The sequence below is a fragment of the Phoca vitulina genome, unplaced genomic scaffold (genome assembly GCF_004348235.1).
Source record: "Phoca vitulina isolate PV1807 unplaced genomic scaffold, GSC_HSeal_1.0 scaffold15, whole genome shotgun sequence".
Lineage (NCBI taxonomy): Eukaryota > Metazoa > Chordata > Mammalia > Carnivora > Phocidae > Phoca > Phoca vitulina.
In genome coordinates this window covers 2,834,329-2,852,046 of record NW_022589718.1, presented here as the reverse complement: position 1 = coordinate 2,852,046, position 17,718 = coordinate 2,834,329, and the positions used below count along the sequence as shown (strand labels likewise).

The window sequence follows — 17,718 nt, the reverse complement described above, 5'->3', positions numbered from 1 at the left end:
GCATGGTATATTTTTGTCCATCCATTTACTTTTAATCTACATGTGTTTTTATATTTAAAATGGGTTTCATGTAGACAAGATGTGTTTTTTGATCCATTCTGAGTCTTTTAATTGGTACGTTTAGACCATTGTCCCCCAAAGTGATTCTTGATATAACTGGATTGATATCTATCCTATTTGTTACTGTTTTTTATTTGTTGCCTGTGTTCTTTGTTCCTATTTTTATCTTCTACTCTTTTTCTGCCTTTTGTGGTTTTAATTGAGCATTTTATATGATTCCATCTTTTCTCCTTTCTTAGCATATTAGTTATGCTTCTTTAAAATTTTATTTTTAGTGGTTGCCCTGGTGTTTGCAATATACACTTATACAGTCCACTTTCAAATAACACTACAGCACAGGTAGTGTGAGTACCTTATAATAAAATAATCTTAATTCCTCCCTCCCGTTCCTTCTACCACTGCTGTGCATCACTCCTCATTCATTTCACTTACACATAGCATATATGTATGTGTGTGTGTGTACAGGCATAAGATACATACATAAGCAGGCATAATTGAATACATTATTGCTATTATCATTTTGAACAAACTGTAGATCAACTAAGAGTAAGAAAATTTAAGTTTTTATTTTATTTTCACTTAATCTTTCTTTGATGCTCTTCCTTACTTTATGTACATCCAGGTTCCTCACCCATATTGTCTTCCTTCTCTCAAAAGAACTTATTTTAATACTTTTTGCAAGGTGGGTCTGCTGGCAACAAATTCCCTCAATTTTTGGTTGTCTGAGAAGTCTTTATTCCTTTTTCACTTTTGAAGTATAAAATTTTAGAGGATAAGGAATTCCAGGTTGGTGTTTTTTCCTCTCAACACTTAAATATTTCACGTCACTTCCTTCTTGTCTGTAGGGCTGCTAAGAGGAGTCAGATGTAATGTTATCTTTGTTCCTCTATAGGTAAGGTGTTTTTCCCTCTTGTTTTTTTTATTTGTTATTTTTCAGGATTTTTTTCTTTATCTTTGACTTCCTGTGACTTGAAAATGATATGCCTAAGTGTAGTTTTTGGCATTTATCCTACTGTGTTCTCTGAGCTTTCTGAATTTGGGGGTTGGTGTCCAACATTAATTTGGGTAAATTCTCAGTCATTAGTTTTTTCAAATATTTCTTCTGTTCCTTTCTTTCTTCTCCATCTGGTATTGCCATTATGTGTATGTCACACCTTCTGTTGTCGCTCCACACTCCTTGGGTATTCTATGCTTTCGGTCTTTGTTCTCTTTACTTTTTGGTTTTGGAGATTCCTGTTGACATATCCTCAAGCTCAGAGATTCTTTCCTCAGCCGTGTCCAGCATACCAGTATCCCATCAGAAGCGTTCTTCATTTATGCTAGTATTTCTTTCTGGTTCTTTCTTAGGATTTTCATCTCTCTGCTTATAATACCCACTGTTCCTACATAATGCCTATTTTATCCATTAGAACCCTTAGCATATTGATCATAGTTGTTTTAAATCCCCAGTCTGATAATTCCAACATCCCTTGCCATGACTGGTTCTAATGCTTGCTCTGTCTCTTCAAACTGTGTTTTTTGCCTTTTGGGATGCCTTATAAATTTTTCTTGATATCCAGATGTGATGTACTAAATAAAAGGAACTGCTGAGAATAGGCCTTTAGTAATGCACTGGTGAGGTGTGGGGGGAGGAAAAGCATTCTCTAGTCCTGTGATTAGGTCTCGGTCTTTTAGTGAGCCTCTATACCTTTGGACTATGAGCTTCACAAGTATTAAGATTTTTTTCCCACTACCTTAGGTGGAAAAAAAGAGAGCTAGCATGGGCTGGAGTTGGATATTTTCCTTCCTCTCATGTGGATAATTTTTAAAATTTAAGAACGTTTCTCTTTTCCCATGTAGACATTGTCCACCCCTAAGTACTGCCTTACTAGTGTAGCATAATGCCCTGACTGTTGGGTTTTCTTTTCTTTTTCTTTTTTTACTTTCTGTAATGCAAGTGCCTCACCTAAGCTTTAATTGCCCAGGTATCCACTTCAAAGATGGCTACCTCAAATAAACACATTGCCAGGCCACCTCCCCTGACTGAGGCCCTTCTGTTATGGAGATCTTGGTTGATTTCAGTAACTGATCATTTGGGCCACTTGATTTTTCTTTTCTCATGCTTTAAATTCCCACTCTTATGTTTTAAATTTACCAATAGTGAGCCCATGAGGGGCATCTGGGTGGCTCATTTGGTTAAAGTGTCAGGTTTGGGTTCAGGTCATTATCTCAGGGTCCTGGGATTGAGCCCCGCATGGGCTCCCTGCTCGGTGGCTAGTCTGCTTCTCCCGCTCCCTCTCCCTCTGCCTGTCCCTCCTGCTTGTGCTCTTTCTCTCTCTCAAATAAATAAAAAAAAAAAATCTTAAAAAAAAAGTGAGCCCATGAAACCCTAGGTCCCCACTCTCAACCCCCCAAAAACCAGAACCTCAGCCCCAAGCTTGATCTCTATCTCTCCTCACAACCTTGCTATGTGGTCTTAAATATGCTATGTAATTTTCAAGTTCTGTAAGTAATAAACCTCCCCCCCAAAGCTTCCTGGTGGTTATTGCTAATGGACATCTTGCAATCATAATAAGAACCACAAGGGCTGGTCCAGCCACAATATTAGCTATTGATAGGCTGAGTCCAACACACAACTGGCATCCTATAAATTTTGATGTCTTGTGTTCTTACTTACATTCAACTCAGACTATATTCTAATTTCCCTTTTACTCTCTTTTTTGACCCATGGGTTATTTAGGAGTGTATTATTTAGCTCCAAATATTTGAGATTTCCAGATTTTCTGTTATTGTTTTCTAATTTAGTTTCACTGTGGTTAGAGAACATGCTTTGTATATCTCAAATTCTTCTAAATCTGAGACTTGCTTTATGGTCTCGAATATGTTCCATGTTGGTATAAGTTCCAGATGCAACTGAGAAGAATGTGCATGCTGCTGTTAATGTTTATAAGTGTCAACTAGGTCAAGCTGGAGGACAGTGTTGTTCAAATCTTCCATATGCTTACTGATTTTTCTACTTGTTCTATCAATTATCAAGACAGGGATATCGAAATCTCCCACTATAACTGTGGTTTTGTCTATTTCTCATTGCAGTTTTCTCAGTTTTTGCTCCATGTATTTTAAAGCTATATTACTAGGCACATAAGCATTTAGGATTGTCATGCCCTCTTGATGAACTACTTACAAAATTATTTTCGTCCTCACTGGTAATATTCTTTGTTCTGAAACCTACTTGTTTGATATTAATATAACCATGCCAGTTGTCTTTTGATTAATGTTAGCACAGTTTATCTTTTCTCATCCTTTTACTTTTAAGGGATTTGTGTTTTGATATTTGAAGGGCATAGTTGAGATTTACCTATATATTCAGTATGACTATCTCTGCCTTTTAACTGGAGTATTTAGATCATTTATATTTAATAAGATTATTTATATGGTTAGGTTTAAATCAATCACTTGCTAATTTCTACTTTTCTATTTATCCCATCTGTTCTCTTTTTCTTCTTTATATGTCTTCTTTTGGATTAATTAAAATTTATTATGATTCCATTTGATCTATTTTGATGGATTATTAGGTATAATTCTGTTTTATTATTTGAGTAGTTGCTTTAAGGCTCATAATATACATCCATGACCTATCACAGACTACTTTCTAAAAAAGACTTATTTATTTTAGAGAGACAGAGAGTGTGTGAGTAGGGGGAGGGGGAGAGGGAGAGGAGAAGCAGACTCCCCGCTGAGTGTGGAGCTTGAGGCAGGGCTGATCCCACGACCCTGAGACCATGACCTGAGCAGAAACCAAGAGTTAGATGCCTAACCGACTGAACCATCCAGGCGCCCCTATCACAGTCTACTTTGAAGTGAAATTATAACACTTGGTATATAGTATAAGCACCTTATAATAGTACGTCTCCATTTTTCCCTCTTGACTTTTTTGACTTTTCTACTATTGTTGTCATACATTTTACTTTTACATATATTATAAACCCCACATTACATTGTTATTATTTTTGTTTACACCACTGATTATCTTTTAAAGAGATTTAAATAATGAGGAAATAATGTAACTAACTAGAAAATTATGTATTTATCCTTGCAGTTAACATTTTTGCACTGTTAATTCCTTCTTATAGATCCATATTTCTGTCTGGTAGCATTTTACTTTGGCCTAAAAGACTTTTATTTATTTTCTTAACCTTGCTTGAAGCATGGGTCTCCTGGTGGTGAATTCTTTCAGTTTTTGTATGTTTTGCAAAGTCTTTATTTGCCTTCATTTTTGAAAGCTATTCTTGCTAGGTATAGAATTCTAGGTTACTTTAGAAGTGTTCCTTAAAGATGTGGTCTACTGTAAAGATGTTGCTCCACTGTCTTCTGACTTGCATTGTTTCCAAAAAAGATGTTTGATGTCATCCTTATCTTTGTTCTTTTGTACATGTCCCTTTTTCTTTGACTACTTTCAAGACTTTCTCTATCACTGGTTTTGACCAGTTTGTTTAAAATATGCCTTGCCATAGTTGCTCTCATGTTTCTTGTGCATGTGATTCATTGAACTTCTTAGATCTGTGTATTTATAGCTTTCATCAAAATTGGACATTTTTCAGCCCTTATTTCTTCACATGCTTTTTCACCCATTCTCTGTTGGGAACTCTATTTTCACAAATATAAGGTCACTGAGGCTTTTTAAAAATTTTCTTTTCTTTTGGGTTTTGAAGAGTTTCTACTACTATGTTATCAAATTCACTAATCTTTTCTTCTGTAATGTCTAATCCATTCAGTGTATTTTTCATCCTACACGTTATAATTTCCTCTCTAGAAGACTGGCTTGAGTGTTTTAAAATGTTTTCTATGTCTCTACTTAACTTTTTTAACACCTGAAATACAGTTATAATAACTGTTTTACCATTCTTGTCTGCTAATTCTAACATCTGTTTCAGTTTAGAGTCAGTTTTAATTGATTGATTTTTCTCTATTATGGGTCACATTTTCCTATCTTTTTTTTTTTTAAGATTTTATTTATTTATTTGACACACAGAAAAAGAGAGAGAGAGAGAGCACGCACAAGTAGGCAGAGTGTCAGGCAGAGGGAGAGGGAGAAGCAGGTTCCCCGCTGAGCAGGGAGCCCCATGTGGGACTCAATCCTAGGACCCTGGGATCATGACCTGAATGGAAGGCAGACACTTAACTGACTGAGCCACCCAGGTGCCCCTCCTATCTCTATGTCTGGTAATCTTTAACTAGATATCAGACATTGTGAATTTTATCTTGGTGGGTGCTAGATATTGTTGTATTCCTATGAATATTCTTGAGCTTTGTTCTGTTATGCGGTTAAATAACTTGGAAGCAATCTGATCCTTTTGAGGTTTGCTTTCAAGGTTGATTAGATAGGACTGGAGCACTGATCAACCTAGGGCTAGTTTTTTTCTTCCATTTCCAGATAAGGCCCTCTTTTGTTCCCTATGCAATGTCTCTGAATGATCAGTCTGACTGTTGGGAATTGCTGATTAATACTCAACCAAAACTTGTAGGGGACCCTCTGAAGATCTCTAGAATTCTCTAAGCAGCTATGTCTTCCCTGGTACTCTATATCTCGACAACTCTAGCTGCCCCATTCTCTCTGGATTCTCAACAACTTCTTTTCAACCCAGGGAAACTTCTTGGATTTCTCTTCCCCATGTCATGACCTAGAAACTAGCAATTACAGAGTTTTTCTCAATTATTTCCCATGTCCCATGGATCACGGTCTTTTATTGACTAATGTCCAAAGTCGTGAGAACTATTGTTTCGTATGTTTGGCCCATTTTGGGAGTGGGGGGCTGTTTTAAGCAGGAGTGTATATTCAGTCCTTATCTATTTACCTCATTTTGGCCAGAAGTGGAATGCATCTTAAACAGCCCCTTGGTTATAGCCAAGTGAATTTCTGTCACCTTTGGGAATCTCAGTAAGACCTGACAAAGACAGGAAGAGGGTGGCTCTACTGGCCACAGAATACCTGAGGCTCATTTGGGTATCCTTTGGGAACTTTCTTCCTTAAAACTTCCATGGTGTTTACCTTAATGGAATTTCACCCAAATGAAATGTGTCCATGAAAAGAACTCATGCATACCCTCTCCCAGGACTTCCTGGCTTTTCTTTATTCTGGAGCCCCTCCTCTAGTAATAGTGTCTAAGGTGTATGCCTCGCTGCTCCCTCTCAGGCTCCAGAGGACACCCACTGATCTATCCACATCCCCATAAGCTTAGATCTGAGGCTGTGGGTAGCCATACACAGTGCCAGTGGGGATTACAATTAAGTCAGAGCAATGCTCATAAGGCCTGAGCTTATCCTCATGAGGATTATCTCACAAAATCTGGCGTGGGCCAGACCATAGTAAGGTCTGCTGAGTCCCCTAGGTTGAGTTTCAGAAGTGCCCGTCTTTCTAATAGTCTCATGTGGCTCTGCCACCCCTGAGTCACCAGCCCACCCCTCAGTCTAGAGCTCCTCCTCCCTCTGGGGTTGCATTTTGGGGAGATCAGGTAAGAGGCAACTACAGATACTGCTCTGGGGCAGAGCACAGGCCAGCAGTCCCTCCCCAAGTCTCTCTTCATCTCTGGTTATCCTGCTGGCTTTCTGCTGACCAAGATGTAATGATCACCCTCAGAGTTTAATGTTAGTAGCAAGCTAGACAAGGAGCGGACAGCCAGCCTGACCTCAGACAAGAGCCACATTCACCAGTTGTATTCAGAAGTTGACAGAAGTAAAACACATTTTATTTTGACATTACCACATGTCCAACTTATCAAACAAACGGACCTGACAAGTGTGGATGTGAGACGTCCATTTTTTCCCTCTTCTATGAGAAATGTGATTTGTTTTTAGAAACATGCTTTTCTTTTTTTTGCTTTATGGGCAAGTTTTTTCTTCATGTTTATTACCCAAGAACCCAGGGCAGTCTTCTCCAGTGAAGGGGAAGAAAACTAGCCTTTCAACTTAAGCCCCTTTCTGCTTTGACCAGGCCAGGCACATATGGCAAGAGGAGCCAGGACAGAAGGAAAACAGATCTTGAGTTTCTGTTTCCTTGACAGCACAGAGCACTCAAGCCCTGCCCTTCATCCCCATCACTTCATAAGGAGGCTCAGACAAGCAAAGAAGCAAGGTAAAGTGCAAAGGAGGCAAGGTTCAACTGCGACATCTGTGTGGAGGGCTGGGCGGGCAGCAGGACAAGCCATCATGGGCCCCTGCCCAGGAGAGTGGCAGGGGAATGACGGGTGGCCGCTCTCTCGCCTTCTACCTCTCAGTCCTCCTGCTCCTTCTTTCCAGGCCAGAATGGTACCCAGATATGGGATGGTCTTCCTGGGACAGGGAAGAGGGCAGGATAAACAGAGAGAAGCCAATTCTAGTGCCAGAAGGGCAGAGCAGACTGAGCCGGGTGTCTGTCTGCTTGGGCCGAGGTGGGGAGCCCGCATGCAGGGCACACAGCCTGTGTCCATCAGGAGGCCTGCTGGAGGAGGGGCGGAAGGGGTGACAGGGCTAGACAGGGAAGCCAGGACGCGCAGAAGCATTCAGTTTGTGATTATCTAAGAGCAACAAAGCAGGGAGAGGAATCCTTTGAAAACTTAAGTTAGATCATGCTACTCTTTCTCGCCAAAGCCTCCAGTGGCTCCCTATTTCACTTCTAGTGACCCAGTGTCCTCAGGGGAGTCTGTAAGAGCTGGCCTCCTGATGCCGTCTGAGCTCTGCTCCTGCCCTGGCTTCCTCCCTCCCTCTGCTAGCACGTTTTATCATTCACTTACATACTACATTGTTGCTTGACCCGCCAAACAGAAGGTAAGTTCCCTGGAGGCAGAGTTTTAGGGGATTTTTGTGCGTGTCTGTCTGAGAACCGATTTATCTCCTCCGCCTAGACCAGTGCCTGGCATGTGACGGGGGTTCAAAAAGTGTTTGCTAAATGAGCAGACCCACTCAAACAGAGCCTTTTTTCACCAGTCACGGAGCACCCAGTCCCACAGAGGGATTTTGAACTCTTGTTTAGGCACTGGACTCTCTAGGCCTGACTGGGGCTGCAAGTCCGGTGGCCGATGGGAGACTCATAGATGCCTGAGTCTGGGACTCTTTTTTTTTTTTTTTTTTTTGTGGTAAGAGCACTTCACATGGGACCCACCCTCTTAACATAGTTTTAATTGTCGTCCTGCCTTGTTTCTGCTCCCATAATTCTATGTGCCTGCTGTCCCCTAGGTACATAACTGGGGCACAAAGAAACAAAAACTTGCTGATTTGACTTGACTGAAACAGCACCAGGAATGTTAAGAAACCCAACCAAGGGATCAGGGATCACAGTGAAAAGGAGAAGCTCTGTCCCGTGGATTTCCCGAAGTTCCCAGCATCCCTCAGCTGCCCTCCCTTTCTCTTTCTGTGGAAGGGAGCTGAGCTCCTTAGCAGTCCCTGCAGTGCTCTGGCTTGGTCCCCCGAGGGACATGGGAGTGGACCACTGTCTCGGAGCCTCTTTACGCCAGACATGAAGAGCGGCGAGCAGTGCGCAGTACACAGCCTCCCTGGAGCCAGAGGACCCCCGCCCCGCCGTGCACACACGCGCACACACGCCCTCACACACAGCCGTGAGACACACGGGCAGGAAGGGCTAGAAGTCCTTCACGACATGCATCTGCGGAGGTGGACGGCTCCTGAACACCGGGCCGAGGTGGAGACAGTGGAGCCAGGCAGTGTGAGAGCATGAGCGGACGAGAGGTCCAGGTGAGGTCAGAGGCAGAAGAGAAAGACGACAGGACGTGATCAACAGAGGAGCCCTGCGCCCAGCGGTGCTAGATGGCATGTTTCAGGAGACACGGGGCACGGGAGAGAGAAACATGTGAGGGGCTCGGCATGCGCAGGCTCCACCTGGCCAAAGGAGGCTGCACGCCCAGACCGGCCGGGAACTTACCGGCTCGGGGCACGCTCCCCGGCCGCAGGCGCCTGCGCAGCCAGCACGCGCGTGTGCGGCCTGGACGCCCGTACACTGGCAGCCTGCGGAGCGCGGCGGGAGGTAGCTGTCCCGGGTGACGACTTAGGCACCAGAGAATTAAAACTGTTCCTTCAAGGTCTATAAGGGCCCTCGGGAATCGACTCTAAGTTGCTGACTTTAAAGAAGAGGAGCCAGTCAGCCGCTCATGGAGTTGGGAGGAAAGAGGGACTGGAACCCTAGCTTCCTGGCTCCCACCGAAGAGCAGGGCCTCTGCTCTTTCTGTGCCCAGTGGCTAGAGAGAGGGCAAATGAGGGGAGAGGGTGCGGGACCCCCAGCCCGTCTCCTTCATGCAGCTGGCTACTTTCACTGCTGCTGGGAGGAAAGAGGTGCAAGGGAGGCACCCCCTACCCCCGCCCCCAGTGGGGGTCCTGTGGGCAAAGGTCAGGGGCCTCCGGGCTTCCTCCCCTTGGCACTGGTCACGCTGGGGGTCTGCACCATGCTTGAAGCACATTAAAAAGAGGGAGAGGAAAGAGATGGGGTGAGAAAAAAAAGAAAGAGAGGAGAGACCAGACTCAAAAAAAGGAGCCCGCTTAGCCTCACAGAAGGGCCGCAAGAGAACTTTGAAAACACCAGCCAGCTTATCCACATCAGATCTTGTGCCCAAATCTCTACGCCCTTTGCTTTTCTATCACTGACTGTCTTACAGATGGGAACGCAAGCCCAAGAGGGTCCATTCCTGGCGCAGAACTACAGAGAGGGGCAAGGGGCCCAGCCCTGCCCCGACTCCAGCTGTTGCCTGGACCACGCCAGGAGCCTGTCGCTGCAGAGAGCATCAGGAAGCCTCCCTGCCCAGGAGTACACACCTGTCTCTCGTGCTTGCCTCTGCGCTCACCCCCACCAGGGAGGGAGCGCGTGGAGGTCGACCTCCCACCAAAGGGAGAGATGGTTTCATGAAGTGTCACGTGCTGGTGCCTGGAAAGTGGCACCCAGGTCAGCCCCGCCTCCTTCCAGGAGACACTCACCATTCATCTGGGAGGGCGAAGAGGAGTAGTCTCGGTCTGTGTGCCGTCGCTCAGGTTTCAGATTGCGGCTTTGTCTGCCAGAGCCTTCCAGCATGTTCACGATCTCACTTCGGTCAATGTTCCGCAGGGCTGCATACAGATTCTCCACTGCAGGGGGGGGGGGGAGAAGAGAAGGGGCGCTTGCTGCGGGGATTCTCATCATTGTGGGTGGCGCTGGAATGTGGGGGGGCAGGCGGGAAGTTGGGGGTGGGGGTGATTTATCGTCTCCGAATGTGGAGGCACCCCTCTTTTGTCATAATCAAAACTACCCGCCTCTTTGGGGGATATTTTGTTATCCTTCCACAGATCTTTTCCAACCCTGTAATGGTGGCCAATTTCAAAGCATGGAAAGACTGTTTTTTTGTCATCTAAGAGGAATTCCACAGGGAATGGGTCGTACACTGGCAGCCTGCGGAGCGCGGCGGGAGAGGAGAATTGGATACTGTCCTTTTGAAATCCTTGGTCCTTGCCAGTTGATTTGAGATGCAAATGCAGACACTCAATTTCCTCTTAGTGTTCCTGAGGATTGGGAATTTAGTTGAGAAAGAACTGATGAAAAGAGTGAGACAAATCTTCCCTCCAGGTTGGAGGAAAAGATACTCCCGCATCAGGCCAGATTTGCTCCCCCATGCTGTGTCCTGAGAGGACAGTCCTCATGTGTTTGAGACACTCCACAGGAAGTCATACACCCTACACCTATGCGGTCATCTTGGTCCCCGTGTGACTGTTATCTTACTCAGATGGGAAAAAGGCTGAGGCCAAGACTTTCCTATCTTCTTATGACAGGATTGCCTAGAGGACCCCGTGACCCTGAAGAGGTGTGTGTGTGAGAGACAGAGACAGAGTGCAAAAGGGATTGGTTCCAAAGGCCATGATCACACTGGAATTTGAAAGAAGAACTGCTTGGGTGAAGAGGCCCAGGCTTTGGAAAGAGAAGGCTTCCTTAGCTTAATGGTACTGACTGTTTGCGTTTTTGCCTTCACGGATGACCCAGAGGTTCAACAAGGCTACACTCTGCTCCAACAAGGAGTTGGGGTTTTCCACGCGGATCCTGTTGATGTCTTCCACACTGAACTGCAGCTCCCGAGCCAACTCTGCAAGCAAAGACCCGAGGCCAGGGGTGAGCCACGCCAGAGCCCGGCTCCGGCTCCCCAGCTGGGAGCCATGGAGTGGGGGGCATCTGGTGGGGAGTACCAGGAGTTAAAGGACAGTCTCCCCATGGATTTGGTAGTCCTTCTTACCCAGAAGTACCTAGTGAAACAGAGACACCTGCATCTTTGTATCTCCAGAAAGTGGGGCAGGAACACGAGTGCTCAAAAAATAGGTAGTGAATGAGTGAACGAATGAATGTCCTTTCTTTCTTTCATCACTTCAAATATGAGATGACAATACTGAGCCTCTCGGCAAGGCAAGCGCTCATGCAAGGTCACAGAACAAGCCAATGCCAGAGCTGGGCGTGGGCTGAGCCGGCGGATGCCCACTCCAGGCTGTCGAACGACACCAGGGTGCCACTTACTTTCCACCAAGAAGCAATTAGAGTGGAAATGCATTTCTGTACTTATGTTTCTTCTGGGGAAGGCATTATTTACATTTAAAATGAAAATACAAGTTCCCATCTAAATGTAAGGCAATAACACAGAATGTTAGCTTTTTCCCTCCCATTGTTTTTATTGTTATTTCTCACAGGTGCTTTGGAAGGGAGAACAACCTCAGAGTCCAATTTCAAGGATGAGGAAGACCAGAGGGACAGTGATAGTAAGAATCAGAATGTACACGTACCACACACACACACACACACACACACACACACACACACACAAGAAGCAGCAGCAGACATTCTTTTTTGGCTTAAGAATGAATAGTCCCTGAACTTCTGTTGTAAATTTTTGTCAGAGTCTTTCAGCAAGTTATTGTTAAGGTTTCTGAGTTTGTCTGAAGCCCTCTCTATAGGGAGGCTGAGTGAAGGAAGTCCATTCATATGAAAGTTAACAAAAAAGGACCCGGGGTGGGGGTAGGGGGTGGTGGTGGTGGTGGATTAAGTTTTAGGGCTGGTGACTGAGTAAAACACCATATTTTGAGCTTTCACTGTATTTTTCCCACACACAGCCTCACTTCAAATGAGATCTGCCCTTACTGTTGATGTGACTTCTGGTAGACCTCAGCAGCCAGAGATTCTAAGTGAAGAATTTTGAGACTTCTCCTTTTCTTTCTTTCTTTCCCTCAACAAAGCCAGCCTTTGAGGAAGGGCAACATGAGAACAGGGAGCAGTGGACAGGTGGTCAGGAGACATAGTTTTTTGTCTCCGTGTTTTTTATTTGTTTGATGGTTTTCCAGATTCTCTCACTAACTAGCTACAAAACTAGAGCCACTCTAACTGGATCTCAGTTTTCCCATCTGTAAAGTGAGGTGAACCAGATCGATTCTAAGGTCTCTTGTAACTTCAAAAGTTAATTCTTTCTGGGGCACCTGGATGGCTCAGTTGGTTGAGCGTCTGATTCTTGGTTTCGGCTCAGGTCATGGGATCAAGCGCTGCGTTGGGCTCAGCGCTCAATGTGGAATCTGTCTCAGATTCTCTCTCCCTCTCCCTCCTGCTCATTCTCTCTTTCTTTCAAATAAATAAATAAATAAATTTTTAAAAAGTTAATTCTTTCTTATAAAGAAAAACCAGGCCGAAATGGAGGAGGGAGGGGGCTCACTTTGCACTGGTGCCCAAAGGCATTGCTGGGTCCAAGACAATCACACATCAGATGCACCAAGGATGGTGAGAAGAGGTTGCTCCTGAGGGGGAAGGAGCTGTAGGGGTTTGTGTAGACTGGCAAAGTGCCTTTCTGCCCCCAATTCCCCGACTCACCCGCCCAGCTGAGGCCAAGGTGTTCTGATATAATAGCCATCTTCATATCTGCTCGGTCTGTCCCACTGAGGGAACCTGGGGAGAAGCATTGGGTTGCAGTCAGTCCTCTCGGCAGGACAGGCCATCAGCAGGTGTGAGTAAATGACCTCAGATGGAGGCTCAGCTCACAGGCAGACCTCAGCGTCCGCTGGCCTGGTGGCCAAGCCTGTGCAGGCTGGGTGCAGGCCAGGGCCAAAGCCTCCACATGCTGTGCTCATAATGGGCTAAGCTACTCTAGGAGTGAGGGAGAGTGATGTCACCTACAACCTTCTGGAAAGGCGGCGACACACATCGCCAAGAGTTTATACCCAGTGAGGATTCGCTGAGAATGCTGTATCTCAGGGCCAACGGCGTCAGAGTCCTTCTCCTCTCATCAGCACCGCTCACCTGCAGAGGGAAGACAAAGAAAGGGGACTTGGGGCCTGGGGCGTCCCCCTTCTTGGAGCTGCTTCAAGCCCGCGGGCCATGGGGTGGGGCATGACGCCCGTCCTGGCAAACAGTAAGTAGCCCTGCTTCTCTAGAGCCGTGATGCGAAGAACAGACGTGCGCAAAAAGGTGGGGGCAAGAGGGAGGGATGAGATCCACATACTTTATTAAGAATAACCAGAAAAAGGGGCGCCTGGGTGGCTCAGATGGTTGAGCATCTGCCTTCGGCTCAGGTCATGATCCCAGGGTCCTGGGATCAAGTCCCGCTTCGGGCTCCCTGCTGGGCGGGGAGCCTGCTTCTCCCTTTGCCTCTCTCTCTCTCTGACTCTCATGAATAAATAAATAAAACATTTTTTTTTTTAAAAAAAAGAATAACCAGATGGCAAGCTCGTGTGGCCCTTACCAGGTACCAGGCCCTGTTTAATGCTCGCAACAGCCTCTGGGTAGGTACTAGTATTACTCCCATCTCATGGATGAGGGTACTGAGGCATAGAGGGGTTAAATAACTTGCCCAAGGTCACTCAGCCAGTAAGTGGTAGAGCTGGGGTTTGAACCTAAAAACCAAGTCTTTCTTTCTGGGTTCCTTTATACTCAAAAGACCCGTTTTCGGTACTGGCCCGAGGCCTAGCACCCCAGCTCTGCAGAGAAGCACCCAGATGCTTGCTCAAGGCTGCAGGAAATCCTCTTTTGAAAGGGAAGTTGGTTCACACTCTCTCTGGACAGTAAAGAGAAACTAAGCCACGGACATATGGACAAAGCTCTGCTTTTTCCCTCGCTGGGCATGGAAGGCTGACAGCCACAGCAGCAAAGGAACAACAAGAACATGGAGACGCACAAGCCCTCCAAAGTCCCTGGCACAGCGGTGACTCTGAGGCTCTTATGGGGACGGATAAATCAACATACTTGGTCAGGACGCCTTTGCTGAGCTCAAAAATCTGGGTGTTTGCAGGGGCTGAGACACCAGGGCTCCCTTCTCTGAGGGCCTGGCACCCTGGGCAAGATAAGCAAGTACATGAAAAAGAGGCTTGAAAAAGACCTCGTAAACGGCCAGTAACCTTCAGCAATTCGACACCCGGTTCTAAGCCTCAGAGGCCTCAGACAAGGGGTGCCACGGTGGATGCCTGTGAGGCTCCTTCTGACCTTCGAGAAAGAACATCCTAGAGGGCTCAAGGCCCACAGTGAGAGCACACATACCACTGTCTGATACTAGCATTGCTCCTAGCTGGCGGGAAGGCCCGGGTGCGCGCTCCCTGCCAGGCCACAGTCCACTGTCCCAAGGACAACCAAGAGCCTTCCTGGACCTCAGGGAACTCAAAGGCAGCTTTTCAACAAGAAGTCCTTCGGAAGCACTTGACCTTGAGTCTGTATGGGGATCCCCCCCACCCCGGCAAGGGCCCTCCTCGGGGGGCAGCTGACCTTGGTGCAGGGGGGCATGGTGATGTTCAAGTGGCAGAGAATGTGCTGGGCGTCCTCATACTTCATGGCCTTGCGCAGAAATGACAAGGACCCTGCTGGTTCTCGACTGCTGTCCCTCACCTACATTCACGCACACAAAAGCAAGCCTCGGGGGGCTGTTCCAGAGGCTTAGAGATTTCTGCCTCCCAAACCCCCTCGACCCGGAGGATTCATCGGCACCTTCACAGGTATGGCCAGGCGGTTCTCCCGAAATGACTGGAACTGGAAACTCCGCTGCTGGGCAGCTTTTCTGATGGGTACCAGGTTCCCAAAGAGCTCTGCGAAGAGAGGCATTCCTTCCAGAACCTGCAAGAGGAGAAAAGCAAATACAACTTGTTGGGGAGACATGCCTGCAAGTCCCGTCCTGCCTCCAGCTCTGGTCTTTCCTTCACCAGCTCACGCCCCATCTACCACACGAGACACAGGGGCCGTGCTCCGGGAAACCCCACCATTTGTTTCGAAAAAGGTTTTGTTTCCGAGGTTATGAGTGAGGCATGCCTTCTCACTTCAAAGGATTTTATAATAGGCAAGCATCTTTGTATATCTCTGGGTGGTTGATCAGGATTGCCATCTGAGTACTCTAGAACTCCACTAAAGGGTCATCACAGGGCTTCCCCAGGAGAGCTGGGTCTCTTTTTACACCTGTCCAGGAAGGTTTAGTTTATGAGAAGTGCTACAAGGACCATGTTATATTGGAATCTCATCCATGGATATAGGAATCCTTACCGTGCATATGCACGGTTTGAACCCATCGAACCCATTTGACAGTTGAGGAAACTGAAACCCAAAGAGAAGAAATGTTTCGTCTAGTTAGTTCCCGAATCGGGACTAGAGATAGGGCTCCAGAGTGCCAGCCCTGTGCCCTCAGCCCCCCAGGAAGGCTCAGAACAGACTCTGAGGGCAGACGTTTGGAAAGATCCTGGCTCCTTGCATGTCTTGACACGACGAGTCTCCTGGGGTCAGGATTAGGTTCCAATCCAGTCCCTGGTCCTTTCTCCTCACATCGTTTGTCCAGCTGTCCTCCCCGCCTCATCGGGGTGCTACCAGAACCCTGGCAGAGCAGGTAAACTCGTGCGCTCAGGGCTCAGACTGCTCGGACAAATCCTTTCTCTGCCTTTTCCTCAGGTGCGTGACCTTGGAGGGTGACTTCACTTCTCTGGGCCCCGGTGCCCCAGTCTGCAGACGGGGGATCCTAAGAGCACGCCCGGTGATGAGACTCAGGGGAGATTATGCTAGCTTGGCACAGCCAGGCACGGTACCTCTATGTCCCTGCTCCGAGCCACCTCGATGAAGTTCTCGTGCTGCTCCAGGGTCTTGTCCACTTTGTCATCTGTCATGCAGTAACAGCGCAGACGCCCTTCTCGGGGGTCATTCATCTTGGCAAAAATGACAAACTTGGCCATGTAGGGCACGGCGGTGAGCTCCTTGTACAGCAGAGAGGCGAAGTTCACAGCTTCGGCGGTCCGAGGACAGTCGGACAGCCAGAACCTAGAAAGAGGGGGCTGATCAGAAACACGTTCCGGCATGCCTGGTGGAGAGCTTCATCCCCATGCCGACAGAAGGAGCCCGTGCGCCATGGGGGTGGCCGCTCTGACGGGCCCGCTGGTCGGCGCAGGGCCTGTGTGTGCAAAGGGGCAGTGGGGGGCCCTCCCTCGGGTTCCACCCCGGGATGGGCGGGTCGAGGCGTGAGGATGGGGCATGAGTGGGGGCCGCGCTGACCCCCCTCGGTGCAGGGGCTGCGGCCCACCTGGCAGAGACGTTGGTGGTGAAGGCAGCGCACTCGTTGGCATACACGAGCTTGGTTGTCCCCGTTATATCTTCCCACTGGGCTTGGTCTGTTCCTCCTGCAACAGGAGCAGAGACGGGCTGGGGGACAGCGTTCAGATGGTAGACAGAGCTTGGCGAAATGTAAGGGCGGAGCGTGGAAGGGCAGAGCCGGGTATATCTGTGTGGCCCTGAGCACAACTTTGTTCTCATACTCTCCCGCTCCTGGCGACCCCTCCTTTTAGGGGTCAGAGGGCTAGACCATGGAGGGGGCTCTACTCAGACGGATCGCCCCTCCCTCCATCCCCTAGGGAAGCCAAAGCAAGCTGATGGCTGGCTTTACCATCTCCCGTCTCCCCTGAATGTGGCCACAGGGAGCTGCTGCCGCCCGGAAGATGGCACAGAGGCAAAAGGGGCACCTCTCACCAGTGACACTGCAGAGCAGGCGAAGGCTGGTGGTGTCCCCCTCCCCGCTGTCCCTCGGGTTGTCCGTCCAGGAAGGAGGGAGCGGGATCCGAAGCCCAATGGGGCGGTAGAACTTCCGGCGCCGTGGCTCCACGGTGACAATGGGGCTGAACGTGGCCTGGTTGCCCAGCAGTTTGGTGACCAGCTCATCTGGTACGGGCTGGGCCTGCGAGGCATCAAGGGTGGACCCTCAGCCTCGAGGAGCAGAGAGGCTTGTTCACGAGGGGCAGCATGCCCCCAAAGGGAGAGCAGGCTGTTTATGTAGAGGGCAAAGGCTCCCGGGGGACGTGGGGGGCCCTCCACCGTTGGACCACACAGATCTGTTTTGCTGAGCACAAGGCCTGTGTCAGGGCTGACGTCACTGCTCAGCTGTCTTTCCGGAGCCCTTTCTCCCCCTTTCCCTCCTGCTCCTCATTCCCGGGATGACCCGGTCCTTGCTCCGCATTAGTTAGCTCTCCAGGAAGAATCCCCTTGCGGCTGAATGCACTATCGGGGGGCTTTCTGCAGCGTAACAGGGAGAGCCCGTCTTTTCCTACCCACACGACTTTCTTTTGAGCTTTAAGGTCACACCTGTAACTGGAATTTTAAGGCATCAGACAGAAGTGGGGGGATGTCCTGGGGAAGAGGGCCGTCCTCCCGGGGGCCTTGAGCCCCTCCCAGCCTGCGTGAGCCCGTCTCAGTTG

At 47.9% G+C, this 17,718-nt stretch overlaps 1 protein-coding gene across 12 annotated transcripts in view; it reads right to left on the bottom strand.

Annotated features, from left to right (window-relative positions):
• Positions 1-17,718, bottom strand: part of ANK1 (ankyrin 1) — a 206,540-nt gene that overhangs the window by 22,022 nt on the left and 166,800 nt on the right. For 10 of the 12 annotated variants that reach the window (XM_032413332.1, XM_032413334.1, XM_032413335.1 and 7 more), the window contains 9 exons: positions 16,997-17,201; positions 16,554-16,650; positions 16,066-16,294; positions 14,987-15,112; positions 14,768-14,887; positions 13,234-13,312; positions 12,887-12,961; positions 10,998-11,129; positions 9,997-10,143 (listed from right to left, as the gene is read on the bottom strand). In XM_032413332.1, the coding sequence (XP_032269223.1) occupies positions 9,997-10,143; positions 10,998-11,129; positions 12,887-12,961; positions 13,234-13,312; positions 14,768-14,887; positions 14,987-15,112; positions 16,066-16,294; positions 16,554-16,650; positions 16,997-17,201 (1,210 nt within the window). Of the gene's footprint in view, positions 1-6,160; positions 8,835-9,996; positions 10,144-10,997; positions 11,130-12,886; positions 12,962-13,233; positions 13,313-14,767; positions 14,888-14,986; positions 15,113-16,065; positions 16,295-16,553; positions 16,651-16,996; positions 17,202-17,718 lie in introns of those variants that run through there. The other 2 variants (XM_032413343.1, XM_032413339.1) reach the window with 2 other exon arrangements.